We start from the raw sequence: 16,200 nt of genomic DNA, 5'->3' as shown, positions 1-16,200 counted from the left end.
GTTGACCACATCTACCTCTGAAACGATTTTGATAATCTCGATTTAGATTATATGACCAGTTCAAAATCATTATGAATCTTTTTCTCAAATTATAAAAATCCAAATGACACCAAGTCACTTTTTACTTTTTTGGGATTCCCCTCAATCAGTGCCTCTGTTTCATGCTGTGTCTAGGACACGTTTAACAAGCAATAAGTAAATATAATGTCGTCAGGTTTTGTTTTTTTTTTTCCAGAGGAAAACCCCATACTTCGAATTTCTAGAGTTAAAAAGGGAGGCTAATATAATACATGAATCCAATTTATTTTTCTTAAATTCCAAAATTATAATATCATAAAGTTAATTTTTATAAGAGAAATATAGATGTGTTTTATAACAATAACCATGGCAGTTAAAGGAAATAAAATAAGCAGTTCTCTTTTGTGCCGCCCTGACATCTCCAGGCTCTTAGGCATAATTTGAAAAGACAATGGCGACTCAAATTTATAAATTAAAGAAAATCTTATTTCAGGGGTGAAGTTTTTGATTCATTGACATTTTTTTGTGACAGGAATCATCATGGATAGAGTTAATACATATATATATATATACACAGAAATACATACTAATAAGTAGTATGGAGGCAGAGTTTTTAAGTAGCTGTCAAAAGCCTGTCGCCACTTCAGATTTGGCTTAAGCTTGTGAACTTTAAACAAGTCATCTGCAAGAGAAAATCCAAGAAAATATTACATTATTCCAGTTCTAAATTCCAAGATCTAAATCAAGCAACACACATCTATTATACCATTCCCTAGAAATTTCTAGTTTCAACTACATTAGATGACTATTTCATTCGCGTTTATTTGATTTGGGGGGGTATTGTGTACCAAAATTAAATATAGTAGTTTTCTAGAAAATGATATAAATTCTCAGGTTACATATTTATCTTTCATCTGTGAAGCCACATAGCATAATATTAAAACACTGGCTCTGATCTATGTGAAATATTTCTCTGACCTCTTGTTGTTTAGTTGCCAAGTCATGTCTGATTCTTTTGTAACCCCATGGACTGTAGCCCTCCATGCTCCTCTGTTCAGGGGTTTCCCAGGCAAAAATACTGGAGTGGGTTGCCATGCCCTCCTGCAGGGGATCTTTCCAACCCGGGGATCAAACCTGCGTCTCATGCACTGGCAGGCAGATTCTTTATCACTGAGCCACCAGGGAAGCCCTTCCGGCCTCTTATGTATTGGTAATTCTAGTGTAGTAATTTTCACCTAAGGATGAATCTATGGTCACTGGTTGCTAGAATATTTCTTTATTTTTTTAAAATAGAGAATGTTAAAACAACAACAAAACAAACTCATAGACAGAGAGAACAGATTGGTGGTTGCCTGAGGTGAGGGGTGGAGGGGTTGAAATGCTTGAAGGGGTTTAAATACAGACTTCCAGTTATAAGAGAAATAAGTCATGGGGATGTAATGCACAGCATGATTATAGTTAACTACACTGTATTGCATATTTGAAAGTTACTAAGAGAGTAAATCTTAATTTTTTCATCACAAGAAAAAAATTGGAACTATGTACAGTGACAGATATTAACTAGATTTATTGTGATGATCATTTTGCAATATATACAAATATCGCATCATTATTGCACAAATATATACAACTATTGCATCAATATTGCACACCTGAAGCTAACAGAATGTCAATTATACCTCAATAAATATGGTTCTTGAATATCATGTGCATTATTAATAGAACTAAAGATATTCTTTAAATAAGCAGATATTCCCTATATTTTCACACTCAAATTTAATAATTTATAATTTAAATGCATTATGTACACTACATGAAAAATTCCCAAAATGTCTCATTATTTCCTTCCAAGGGTAAGAAATTTTTAATATAATTCAAAGTTGATATCCCCAGACATCAACAAACATGAATCTGCTACACTTTTTATAAATAGCAAAGATATTATAAACTCATTCTCTACATTGTTTCTTCAGGTTTAATTGGCTTTTATCCAAAAAACAAATGCTTTACTTCTAGGAACAAAACCATTTCTATGCTGTATGCATAATTTCTCTACAAATAGGGGTATTCTTTGAAATTATGAATTACTCTGGTTAAGAAAGGCAACTACATATTTTCTTCCTTTTACTGCTATAGTAAATTATTCACTCCTGCTGAAGCTAATTTAAATGAATTTACAAAGCCATAAAACGTAGGTCTTTTCTTCTTTTGGTACAGGGTAGAAAGAACAAAGGGAAAAAGATCTGAAGAGATTTCTGGCTCATTGCAGCATGCAGGTCCTTAAAGACCATTCATATCTTGACAGAAAGGAATGATAGACCGTGGAAATATCCTGTTATACGTGTCTTTGTGTGAAGTCTGTGGGGAATTAGGCAGATTTTGGAAACTGACAAATTTAAATACCACCAGACTGAAGAGACATTTAGTATAAATAGATTAGATAATGAGAGTCAATAATAGTCTTAATATTTCTAACAATGCCAATTGCAATGATTCTACCCAGGAGCTAATTTAGTCTAGTTATTTCTTGTTGGATTTATTTTTTAATGGGGGTGAGAGGAAGAAAATCTTCCACCGACTAGGTCAAGGGTAGAGAGCAGTTAGGGTGACACTGCCTTTGTGACCCCATGGACTGCAGCCCACCAGGCTCCTCCATCCATGGAATTTTCCAGGCAACAGTACTGGAGTGGGTTGCCATTTCCTTCTCCAGAGGATCTTCTTCCCAACCCAGGGATCGAACCCAGTTCTCCCGCATTGCAGGCAGACGCTTTACCATCTGAGCCACCAGGGAAGCTTACACTGCTTTAGTCACTATCTTTGCTGCTCAGAAAATGACTTCCATGGTATTAGATTTCCATTCACTTGGAATCTGCAGAGTGGTAAAGATACCATGAACAATTAGCTCATCCACATTCGAAAGATGAGGAGGTGAGAGTGTGGAACAAGAGTAAAGCGACACTGTCAGCACCTCAAAAACTACAGATATTATCTCTTCCAGTTCCTTTCTCCCCATTTCCTGCTTCAAAAAGGTGGGGTTTGAGTCCAAGCTCAGACACATGCTATATACTTAGCTCAGTGAGCTTCAGGAAATCACTTCACCATTTTATGCCTCCATTTCATCCATAAAATGAGTTTAATGATCATCGCCTTACCCCATAGGATTGTTCTGAGTAACTAGATTATGGATGTGAAAACAATATCCAAAATTTATAAATAGCATAAACTGAAAAGCACTGGATATATAGTGATAAATAAATATCAAATTATCCTTTTCCAATTATTCTCTTTTCCTCTTCCTAATAATAACTGGTCTTAAGATGGAGATGAACTTTATTCTTTACACAAGTCCCCAGTTCTTAATTTTTTCAAAATAAGTGACTGAATGTGGCATATTTAAGAAGAGGACAAAAAGACAAGTTGCTACAAATGCTTTGGTTAATGACCCTCAAGAGAAAAAAAAAATTCCTCATTTCCCAATTGGGAGAGAATCTTTCCATCTGTAATAATCCGGTTACCACCCTAGTGACATGATTCTTATGGTAGCTCATTGATCCAATTAAGCCTCACCCAGGTAAATTTTGGTGCTTAAATAATTAAACTTTTCTTAAATACTTTTGATAAAAATCTTTAATTAATAAACAGGAAACAGGGGTCACTTTTATGGACAGTTATTGTACTCTGCAGAACCACAGGGATGTTCCAGACATTAAAGTGTACATGACTTAAATTCACGACTTTTTACTAAATGCCCTGGTGATGGAATCCCAGTTGAGCTATTTCAAATCCTAAAAGAAAGTGCTGTACTCAATATGTCAGCAAATTTGGAAAACTCAGCAGTGGCCACAGGACTGGAAAAGGTCAGTTTTCATTTTAATCCCAAAGAAAGGAAATGCCAAAAAATGCTCAAACTACTGCACAATTGCACTCATCTCACACGCTAGTAAAGTAATGCTCAAAATTCTCCAAGCCAGACTTCAGCAATACTTGAACCATGAACTTCCAGATGTTCAAGCTGGTTTTAGAGAAGGCAGAGGAACCACAGATCAAATTGCCAACATCCACTGGATCATGGAAAAAGCAAGAGAGTCCAGAAAAACATCTATTTCTGCTTTATTGACTATGCCAAAGCCTTTGACTGTGTGGATCACAATAAACTGTGGGAAATTCTGAAAGAGATGGGAATACCAGACCACCTGACCTGCCTCTTGAGAAATCTGTATGCAGGTCAGGAAGCAACAGTCAGAACTGGACATGGAACAACAGGCTGGTTCCAAATAGGAAAAGGAGTACGTCAAAGCTGTATATTGTCACCCTGCTTATTTAACTTCTATGCAGAGTACATCATGAGAAATGCTGGGCTGGAAGAAGCACAAGCTGGAATCAAGACTGCCGGGAGAAATATCAATCACCTCAGATATGCAGATGACACCACCCTTATGGCAGAAAGTGAAGAGGAACTAAAAAGCCTCTTGATGAAAGTGAAAATGGAGAGTGAAAAAGTTGGCTTAAAGTTCAACATTCAGAAAACTAAGATCATGGCACCCGGTCCCATCACTTCATGGCAAATAGGTGGGGAAACAGTGGAAACAGTGGTTGACTTTATTTTTTGGGGCTCCAAAATCACTGCAGATGGTGACTGCAGCCATGAAATTAAAAGACGCGTACTCCTTGGAAGAAAAGTTATGACCAACCTAGACAGCATAATCAGAGAAGGCGATGGCACCCCACTCCAGTACTCTTGCCTGGAAAATCCCATGGATGGAGGAGCCTGGTAGGCTGCAGTCCATGGGGTCGCAAAGAGTCGGACATGACTGCATGACTTCACTTTCACTTTTCACTTTCCTGCATTGGAGAAGGAAATGGCAACCCACTCCAGTGTTCTTGCCTGGAGAATCCCAGGGATGGGGGAGCCTGGTAGGCTGCCGTCTATGGGATCGCACAGAGTCAGTCACGACTGAAGTGACTTAGCAGCAGCAGCAGCAGACAGCATATTAAAAAGTAGAGACATTAATTTGCCAACAAAGGTCCGTCTCATCAAGGCTATGGTTTTTCCAGTAGTCATGTATGGATGTGAGAGTTGAACTATAAAGAAAGCTGAGCACCAAAGAATTGATGCTTTTGAACTGTAGTGTTGGAGAAGGCTCTTGAGAGTCCCTTGGACTGCGAGGAGATCCAACCAGTCCATTCTGAAGATCAGTCCTGGGTGTTCTTTGGAAGGACTGATGCTAAAGCTGAAACTCCAATACTTTGGCCACCTCATGTGAACAGCTGACTCATTGGAAAAGACCCTGATGCTGGGAAAGATTGAGGGCAGGAGGAGAAGGGGACGGCAGAGGATGAGATGGTTAAATGGCATCACCGACTCAATGGACATGAATTTGAGTAAACTCTGGGAGTTGGTGATGGACAGGGAGGCCTGGTGTGCTGCGGTTCATGGGGTTGCAAAGAGTCGGACATGACTGCACGACTGAACTGAACTGCCTACTAAAACTACAAAACTGTTCTATATCTTTATATTATATCTTTATATTATATCCTTACATATAATTAAAATATATAATTATATTATATGGAATATCAGGGACTTCAAGAGCTACTAAGATAACATAGATATTAATAATGAGAACAGTATTATTAATCAGACAATAATGACTGAAAGCATTATTGAACACTTACTTTTTGCCAGGTGAGTTCAATGCAATTTAACTGTATTAAGGGCTTCCCTGGCGGCTCAGACAGTAAAGAATCTGCCTGCAATGTGGGACACATGAATTCAATCCCTGGGTCAGGAAGGTCCCCTGGAGAAGGGAATGGCTACGCACTCCAGTGTTCTTGCCTAGAGAATTCCATGGACAGAGGAGCCTTGGCGGGCTATAGTCCATGGGATCGCAGAGAGTCAGACATGACTGAGCAACTAACACAATTCATTTAACACCAATGAAATCCCTTTCAGGTAGGTACTATTATTATCCCTACTTTATAGATGAAATAGTTGAGGCACAAAGAGGTGAAGTATCTTATCTAGGGTCATGAAGCTAACAAACAAACAGCAGAGCCAGGATTCATTATCAGGGCAGCTATACCCTACAGTTCAGACTCCAAATCTCTATGGAAACCACACAACCCAGAAAGCGAAGTAATGGCAGAAGTATGGCTGGAAACTATTGCAGAACCTCAACATGAAACCCAAGTTAGGGATTCAAGGGCACAAGGACCTCAGCCTCAAAGGGTGTAAAAAACCCTATGCTCCTTGGAAGACACAGGTTATAGAAAAGCCTAGAAATGAATATTTGAAGCCAAAGAGAAGAATATGAATTGAGTCAAGAATGAGGTGAACCTCAAATGGATGTGTGGGATCAGGGAAGGGGAAGAAATCAAAGATGCCTCTGGGGTTTCTGGTTTGGAATGTTTGCAAAGGGATAATGATGGTCTAGGCAGGGTTGGGGAGAAGGCAATAGCACCCCACTCCAGTACTCTTGCCTGGCAAATCCCATGGACAGAGGAGCCTGGTGGGCTGCAGTCCATGAGGTCGCTAAGAATCGGACACGACTGAGCGAATTCACTTTCACTTTCACTTTCATGTATTGGAGAAGGAAATGGCAACCCACTCCAGTGCTCTTGCCTGGAGAATCCCAGGGACGGGGGAGCCTGGTGGGCTGCCGTCTATGGGGTCGCACAGAGTCGGACACGACTGAAGTGACTTAGCAGCAGCAACAGCAGCAGCAGGCAGGGTTGGATAGAGCCCTCCCCCAAATGATCAGATAGAAGATTTGCATTTTTTTCCCCATTTTATAGGTTTCCTTTTGTTCTCTACTGTATCCTTTGATCCACAAAAGTCTTTAAGTTTGATGTAGTCCCATGTGTTTATTTTCGCTTCTGTTGTCTGCACTTTTGGTGTTGTCTCTTTTTTATCATTTCTTACAATTGCATGTGAATCCACAATTATCTCAAAATAAAAAGTGTACTTAAAAAACAGAAAAATAATATTCTTAACAGTTTAAGTGAAGATTAGCTAGTTTGATCCTTCATTTTATAGATGTGAAAACCAGAGGTCATAAAGGTATATTTAATAAGACAGGGTAAATAAACCCACAAAATACTTTTTATTGGTAGTATTATTAATCTCAAAGACATAATCTATATTTTATATAAGTGACAATCACCTCTTAGAGGATATTTTTAGAGTAGACAAAAAAATAAAGTAAATAGGCTAGCCAAAACAATCATTTATGATGACCCACTCTTAATCTTCTTCATTTGCAACATTTAAAAGAACTGCTTTATCAAGACATTTGATACATAGACTATTTATAGCACTAAAAAATCTTACGCTTTTAATGACTATATTAAAACTTGGTAAAGGTTTGATCCTTTTTGCAATAATTAAGAAACCTCAGCAACTAAAAATGTTCGTAACTTTACAAGGAGGAGGATACCATGTGGTACTATATTACTCTAAACAGACGTGGCTCCTTAAATGAAAAAAAAAAAAAATCTCTATACACATTTTCAGTGATGTCTGAGTAACAGCCTCTGGAGTTGTTCCTTTTAGAATTTTGCCATGGAAACCACAGCTTCTACAACTGCAGTTACTGCAGAAGTCACTATTGTATCTATTACTTTAACTTGCTACCTTGCTTAAAACAGATGCCTCAAGAGCATTTCCTATTCTTTTGTAGAGGAACTAACTGCAATCCAGTAATGCCATGGAAGCCCTATTTTCTGAAAAAGCCATCAGATTCTTGAAGTGTCAACCACAATCAATTTTGGGGGTGCCCAAACTAGTTTACCAAAAGCCAAGTGCACTTAAAACCAGAGAAAAGTGGGAATTCCCTGGCCGTCCAGTGGTTAGGACTCTGTACTTCCAATGCAGGGGCCACAGGTTTGATCTTGCATGCCTTGTGGCATAGCCAAAAATAAAATAAATGTAAATAAGTGAAACAATAAGAAAACAAGGAAGTGTGTACACACACATATTAAAAACAAAAAAAAAAAGAAGAGGGGTGAGAACACTGGAGCTTGCAAACCAAAGAGCAGCATAAGAATCACACCCCCACCCTCCGGAGAAGGGCATGGCAACCCACTTCAGTATTCTTGCCTGGAGAATCCCATGGACAGAAGAACCTGGTGGGCTACAGTCCATGGGGTCACAAAGAGTCGGACAGGACTAAGTGACTAATACTTCCACTTCCCCAGGTGAAGAGTCTTTTCTGTCTGATGCAAAAACAACAAAAGGAAAACGAACACAACAGAAAGCAGGATGCCAATTCTATCTTTCTGAATCAGTTTTTAGACTTTTATATATCCTGACACCCATTACTCTTTGGATACATTTAAAATGCTTAGTTCATCATCAACTTTTCTTTTTTGCTGTATTTTAAAGATGACTAAGGGCTTCCCTGGTGGCTCAGTGGTAAAGAATCTGCCTGCAATGCAGGAGGCCCAGCTTTAATCCCTGGGTAGGGAAGATCCCCTGGAGAAGGGAATGGCAACCCACTCCAGTATTCTTGCCTGGGAAATTCCATGGACAGAGGAGGCGGGTTATAGTCCCTAGGGTCACAAAGACTCAGACCCAACTTAGCAACTAAACTACCACCACACTGAAAAGATGACTGAATGGCACATACTTGACTTACCTAAAAGAGGGAGTAAAACTGGGTAGTTGTACGGCATCACAAAGAGGTTTACACAAGTTAAAGTCGTACTGGCTTTTAAATAACCAAATGGATATCCAAGTTCATTGTATTTTCCACTGCTAGTAACAAATACCTGAGAAGATCATGAAGTAATGTACAGTTATGACAATAAGGATTTTATGTCAAACCAAACTCACAGCAATATGCTATACCAGCATCTCTGGCACAATTGTAATTTAAAAATGGGAATACTCCTTTCTCTATATTTATGTCAAAAAATAGAATGTTCAGACTGCAATTCTTTTATAAATTGTGTTAGTAAATGAAATAACCATTTGGAGACCACAGGCTGCATCAACAATACCCAAATATTTACTTAGTTAGCACAATGGAAAATTAGGCTGAAATACCACTAAGTGATACCAGCCATTAAAACAAATTGACTTCTCAAAAGAACAAGTGGTGACCAGAGTGGAGACTTTAGGAAAATGGAACATGGCCCCATGCCTAAAGCATGCAATTACAAAAACAAAGCCCATTTAAAGGATTATGCTAACACCCCTTATGTGAACTACTATTAAGTCTTGCTCTACTTCCCTTTGATGCCCCATTTCCCTACCCATTTATTCATTTCTCATCCAATAAATATTTATTGAGGAGTCTATTACAAGCCAGGCACTGGTGCTAATTATTTTGAGACAATTATATTGAGCAAGGAGATGCTTTGGTTCAATCTGGAAGGCATTTTCTCTTGTAAATAATCCTGGTGGAACAAACATTCAATAAAAATGAGAACATTAATCTTTATTCCATATGACTAGGCATCTTATTCCTTATTCCTGATTTGATAGATATGATATTTTCAGGTCCCATTCACCTGATATGCTATTCTGGAGTCCTCTAGCTATCATGATTTCTCTGTGTTCCATGTTCACTCTTTGGCCAAATCAGGACATTAGTATATAATTTTATGGACCTAGACCTTTACCTTTTCTAACATCCTTCAGCAGGATATTTAAGACAGAAGTCACATCCTGATGGTGAACAGAACCCACTTACTTTGCTAATTCTTGTTCAACCAGCAACATCACCTACCAGTTCACTGAATTCTTTCTATACTTAGCTGCAGCTCAAAATAAATCTTTCCTATGTAATGGATGCCTCCACAAAACAATGGATTGTGTTAAAACATGACTCATCTACTAGATTTCATCTCTTAATTTGAACCTTAATAGAAACAGACAATTGTAATAAAACATGTTGGACCCAGGCTTCCCTGGTAGCTCAGCCAGTAAAGAATCTGCCTGCAATACAGGAGAACTGGGTTCCATCTCTGGGTTGGGAAGATCCCCTGGAGAAGGGAAAGGCTACCCACTCCAGTATTCTGGCCTGGAGAATTCCATGGACTGTACAGTCCATGGGGTCACAAAGAGTCGGACACGACTGAGCGACTTTCACCACATGTTGGATTTCCTCATTTCCTAAGTGTGTATAATAGAAAGAGGGGAAATCATCACAAAGGATAAAAAAAGTTACAGCCAGCAAGGATCATACCTATAACTCTTCTGAAAGGAGAAGCACTGTATTTTTTGTTCCTTGCTCACTATCTTTCTGTCTTTATTCCCTCCCTTCCCATCCTCATACCTTCCTTCCTTCCCATAAGCCCACTGAGTTTTTCCAAATTCTTTATCACCTGCAGATTCACAGAATTTGGAGGTTCAAAGGGATCATTAGAGATCATCTAGTCTAGAGAAAGTGTCTGGTCCAAAAACCACATAGTTGGTGGGAGAGCTGGGGTTAGAATCCAGTTTCCATTATGACTTTCCAAAATTTCCCGGCTCCTGGTTCATCTTATTCTTTTTCATTCCCACTAATTCATCGCATTAAACTACTCTAAACCAAAGTAACATAAGATGCAAGAGAAAGACATATGGCAAATTTAAGGGGTGCTGCAAGGATTGAGGACAGGATTTCTTAAGTTCCTTTGGAGAAGATTTACAAGGAAGATGCTATATAGAATAAAGGGTTTATTTGGGGGAAAAACTGTAATTTGTAATTTTATATGCTTGTATTCCAAAATGTTTTTCAATTCATAAATTCAAGCTTTTACCTTGATTTTAACTTAGCATGCTCTCATCCCTATATCTACATTTCTAGCACATTTTGGTGTATTTTATTGAAATATAAACATACATTCAAAATTGCATGAATTATAAGTATACAGTTCAATGAATGTTCAAAAAATGAACGTATATGTGTCATCAGCACCTGGATCAAGAAATAGAACCTGACCAGAAAACCCTTCGTGTCTTTTTCTGGTCACCATTCTGTACCCCCAAGAGAAATCACTCTCCTGACTTTGAACAAAATAAAAGGCAATCTAACATCTTTTTGAACTATATAAAGTTGAATCATATGATATGTGATCTTTTATGTCTGGCTTCTTTCACTCAGTATTATATTTATGAGATCACTCTGTTTCTTGCACTTTTACATCCTTGCTTTACACCTGTTCCTTTTTTTTCTACCCAGTTTTAGCATCTTTGTAGAATTTAAGTAGTTTAAAGACAACTAGTAGCAATGATTTCACATTGTAGGTTGAAACAGATGGTGGTCTGAAAGTGTCCCTTGAGTAAGTAAAATGTAACAATTACTGATTGCTGTAGTTTAGAAATAGAACAAACATTCTTACAGTGTAGGACTTCCTTATTATCTTCAAATAAAATAGCTGTGATTACCATATATGGATTTTCACAAATTAAAATCCAAAGGTGAGTCTATTAACAAATAAGCAAGCCCTCCTGGCTGAAGTGTACCTCTTGGAAGGGTCAGTGTTGTACATCTGCCTATGCATCTCCTTCATCCAAGGAAAATCCATACCACACACACCAATGTAGTTTGTACTACAAGAAGAGCTTGATTACATTACACTAATACATAAAGTAATTTCAGGTTTATGTTTTTGTTTTGTTTTGTTTGTCAAAAATGTCTTGTACTGGGAATTCCCTGGCAGTCCAGTGGTTAGGGCTCTACATTTTTACTGCAGAGGGCGCGAGTTTGATCCCTGGTTGGGGAACTAAGATCCTGCAAGTCATGTGGTTTGACCAAAAAAACAAAACAAAACAAAAAAAACCTTTGTCCAATCTGTCAAGTTCACAATAAGGACTGAGAACATTGCTTCAGCTGCAGAAGCCATAGCCATAGCCTTTAACCTGGGGTCCCTGGATAGGCTTCAGGGGAGTCCTCCAAATATGTAGGTTTCATCAGGTTCCTTAAATGGCAATGTATGGTAGGCTAACTTCAGCCTGAAGTTATTTGCTTAGCCATGTTGCTTACTTGATAGCATTTGTGAGAAACATTATTAATAGACTCAGCCCAACTATTCCCAGATTAACCTTTGAAAGTTCTTTAAACAATTCCCAGATCTCTGAGTGGTTCCAGACATTTGGCTAACAACAAAGGGGAAGTACCTGCCAGCAAGTATGGGGCGACTTTCGTTCCAGGATGTACTGAGTTAAGGGTGAAGGTTCAAGTTCATATTTGTCAAAGGGAAGTTTGTCTATTACCATTGGCTCACAATCTATACAGGAGAACCTCACAATAGGATGAGATGTTCGTGGAGGCTAAAAAACAAGAGGGGAAAATACAATCTGTTATCAAGACAGTTGATATATCTGACAACTCTGAAACTCTTTTTAAGTCCTTGTTGGTCATTCATTTTTAAAAACAATTTTAATTGAAGGATAATTGCTTTACAGAATTTTGTGGTTTTCTGTCATACATCAACAAGAATCAGCCATAGTTACATGCAACTCTTTTATGTTTTGTTAAACCATCGCTGAGATATATAGATGGGCTGTTTTGCAAAAGATGGCTCTTGAGCTCTAAGTGTCATCAATGGCAGAGGAGACTCAGATTCTTTCGCTCTACCATCTACTTGGCATTGGGAAGAAGAAAGGTAAATTATAACACTCATAATTACAGTTTTAGGGAAGTAAAAAATAAAATTGCCTTGAATATTAAGAACCCGGAAATTCAGATCCACTTTGTGACATTCAAGGACTATCTTCCCTTCACTACTTTGTACTGTAAGGTTTCAGATAAGTCAGAAACTGCTAGGGAAGAGGAAATCCATGGAGCTTTCAAATGAGGTAATGACAGAGCTGGAGCCACTAACAAGCAAGACGAACAATTATAAAGGAATGGAAAAGGCAAGATAGAGACTGAAAATGAGCCCGTCACAACTCCAGGGCCTGGCTGAAATTTTCTTTGCAGCTAAATTTTTATAGCATTTCTCACACCCAAACACTTACTGAACAGCTAGAGATGGGGATGCTCTTGGCTGGGCTGAAAGGCCGTGTACCTGGGGTTCCAGAGCAGACTGATGGAGGAGTCATTTTATTAACGGGTTTAGCTTGTGGGGATGGAGAGCACCAGTGAGAGAAATGGTGGCAGCAAGGGCAAACGGAGAGAGAAAGAGACAGGACAAGTCACAGGGTCAAGAGTGAGACATGGCTCTGCGTACTCTTGCTCAGAGATCTGTAAGGTTGATGTGAATATGATAAAACATTTCCTTTTCTTTATAAAAGGGAAAAACATGCTAATTTGCCTTTATGATTTACAAACCTACAAGAGGTTTTGGGGACTGAGAAAAATAGCCTTTCAATGTGCTTTTAAAGCTGGAGGAATGGACTGCCCCTGGTGGTCGAGTGGTTGAGTCTCTGCACTTCCAATGTGGAGGCGATGGGTTCGGTCCCTGGTTGGGGAACTAGGATCCCACACGCCCTGTCGTGTGGCCAAAATTTAAAAAAAAGAAAGAAAGAAAAAAAAACCTGGAGGAACAGTAACACAAGCTATGTGAGTTACCTGGAATTTCTTCAATTCTGTTTTTTTCCCTGATTTTAATTTTAATCAAACTTGTGAAATATTTCTGACTTATTAGATTGAAATCTATAAAAAGACATAAGTGAAACCCCATCACCAGCAATAATGATGCAGATTTGTAACTAAACCATTCACTCTGGGGTTTGAAGGAGCTGAGAGTAACTGGGCTCTGAGGTTTAACAAGCATGCCACCTCAGTGTCCTGAGGGACAGACGAGGAGATGGAGCCTCACCCACTGCAGGGACTGAGGATGGCTCTTCAGTCGTATATTCTGGCCTTCCATGGGCACCTCTGAAAAAAATGCAGGAACCTCAAAATAGCAATCAGGAGAAAAATCCAGTTCATGTCAGAAATGTCTAAAATTTAGATAGACTATAGATTGGCTGAATCTGGAAGGTAGTGGAAAAGCAGTGACCTTTTTGTGCCTCTTTCTCCGCCCCACCCCTAGCAAGGATTGTTGTTGCCGTTTAGTCACTAAGTCATGTACAACTCTTTGTGACTCCATGAACTGTCACATGGAAGTCTGCCAGGCTTCCGTGTCCATGGTATTTTCCAGACAAGAATTCGGCAGTGAGTTGCCATTTCCTTCTCCAGGGGATCTTCTGAACCCAGAGACTGAACCCACGTTTCCTGCATTGGCAGGTGGATTCTTTGCCACTGAGACACCTGGATGCCCCAAGGATTGCTCTGGCCTTTTTATATTGGCTGGGAGGAGGGAGGAGGATGAAAAGGAGAATAGGTTTCACATGGAGCAACTACAATATCAAACCCTGTTCCACCAAATATGGTGAACAAAAAGATAAATCTTTGCTTAAAGATAATTTTTAAAATATTGCTTAATTACTCATCATTCAAAGACTCTTGAGAGTCCCTTGGACTGCAAGGAGATCCAACCAGTCCATCCTAAAGGAGATCAGTCCTGAATATTCATTGGAAGGACTGATGCTGAAGCTGAAACTCCAATAACTTTGGCCACCTGATGAGAAGAACTGACTCATTGGAAAAGACCCTGATGCTGGGAAAGATTGAAGGGGGGAGAGAAAGGGACGACAGAGGATGAGATGGTTGGATGGCATCACGGACTCAATGGACATGAGTTTGAGTAAACTCTGGGAGTTGGTGATGGACAGGGAGGCCTGGCGTGCTGCAGTCCATGGGATTGCGAAGAGTCAGACATGACTGAGCGACTGAACTGAACTGAACTGAAAAGTACACTGCCAAGGAACTCAAGTCCACTGATTATAAAAATACTGAAAAGTAGGCCCACAAAGTCCCACTACATGTCCAATGGCTCCCTCAGAGAATGGATGAATCTCTGCTTTGAATACATTTCTAGAACCTATACACAGTGTAAACTAAGTTCTAATTTCCCAAGGATGTACATGAAAATCAGTGCCTGCCCTTTTCATGCATTGTTTACCATAGAAATTCAGTCGGCGGCTCTGAAATAAAAACCAAGCCACAGATTGCAACAGCATCAAAAATAACAATATTTTAAAATCTAAAGAAGGTAGATTAAGTGGTAAAGGCAACTGAGAGAAAGAATGCCCTAACAGAAAGGAAGTCCTCTCTTGCTTTTAGTACAAGCTAGACTTTCCAGTAAGTGAGAGAAGGCACAGCTTAAAAGTTTCCAAGCTATTTTAAACGGTTCTCTGTAATCAGCTAATTGAAAATCCAGAATGATGTTTACCTTTTTGTTTTATGACACTTACTAGTGAAGGTAAATTCTGATCCGGCCAAAAAGATTCTGGAATTGGCCAATGTCCAACAGGAACACCAGTCTTAGAGTTAGGCCGCACATAAATGAGCTTATGACAACTATGCCATGGCTGAGCAGCAAATGAATTGCTTGGCCTGGATGAATCCATAAGTCCATCTGAAAATTAAACAAAAGACAGAATAAGGCATGAATTTCTTTGTACAGCCACTGATCTCCTTGTACAGATTTTTCAGTTGAAAGCAAAGTACAAAACAAGACCAAAACAGTGATTCATGAAAGATGCAAGAAAAAAAGTGACTCCACTAGACTTTCTAAATGTTTTCTCTGGCTACTCTTTTCTGTTTTTGTTTTGTTTTTATTATTACTTTTTTTATTGGAGTGCAGTTGCTTTACAATCGCAACCCTTTTCATCATCTAACCCAACTCCTCTAATCTGATATCCTATACCTTTCTTCCTTAATTATAACCGAAATAGGTAGTTATATGGAAAACTGTCATAAAGTTAGTTTTAAATTTTCTGAGATTTGACACAAATTAAACACACTAAACCACAACAGTTATTTTTTCAAATTAGGCATATGAAAATTGTTCATTCCCTGGTATAGTTTCACATTTTTGGAATCTGACAGAATAAGTCATAAAATCCATTTAGATTTTTTCTTCTATTTTCAACTAGATTAAAAAAGTATTCTTTACTAAACAGTTAGACCCAATGACCACAAAGGCAAATTCACTGAAAGGTAGAAGGAACGATGACAATACAATCAATCTATGTATATAGTTGGGGAGGGAATACAAAGTGAATGCATCAAGTTTATATGGACTACTTCATTATAATTTCCTTCTTCACCCATATTAAAATCCCACGGAAACTAGGCATCATATAATGCTGAATAATATACCCCGAGTGTATTTTAATTATTTGAGCTAGCGTATTTCATT

The 16,200-nt window shown here is 38.7% G+C and overlaps 1 protein-coding gene across 7 annotated transcripts in view; it reads right to left on the bottom strand.

The window, feature by feature from the left end:
• Positions 1-16,200, bottom strand: part of INTS6L (integrator complex subunit 6 like) — a 57,051-nt gene that overhangs the window by 11,911 nt on the left and 28,940 nt on the right. For 6 of the 7 annotated variants that reach the window (XM_044937550.1, XM_044937546.1, XM_044937547.1 and 3 more), the window contains 4 exons: positions 15,251-15,414; positions 12,125-12,277; positions 8,655-8,787; positions 606-700 (listed from right to left, as the gene is read on the bottom strand). In XM_044937550.1, coding sequence (XP_044793485.1) covers positions 606-700; positions 8,655-8,787; positions 12,125-12,277; positions 15,251-15,414 — 545 coding nt within the window. The remainder of the gene's footprint in view (positions 1-605; positions 701-8,654; positions 8,788-12,124; positions 12,278-15,250; positions 15,415-16,200) is intronic. The other variant, XR_006548879.1, reaches the window with a different exon arrangement.

Source organism: Bubalus bubalis, chromosome X, assembly GCF_019923935.1.
Source record: "Bubalus bubalis isolate 160015118507 breed Murrah chromosome X, NDDB_SH_1, whole genome shotgun sequence".
Taxonomy (NCBI): Eukaryota; Metazoa; Chordata; class Mammalia; order Artiodactyla; family Bovidae; genus Bubalus; species Bubalus bubalis.
Note: the sequence above shows the minus strand (reverse complement) of the source record. Positions and strands in the feature narration are given on the sequence as shown.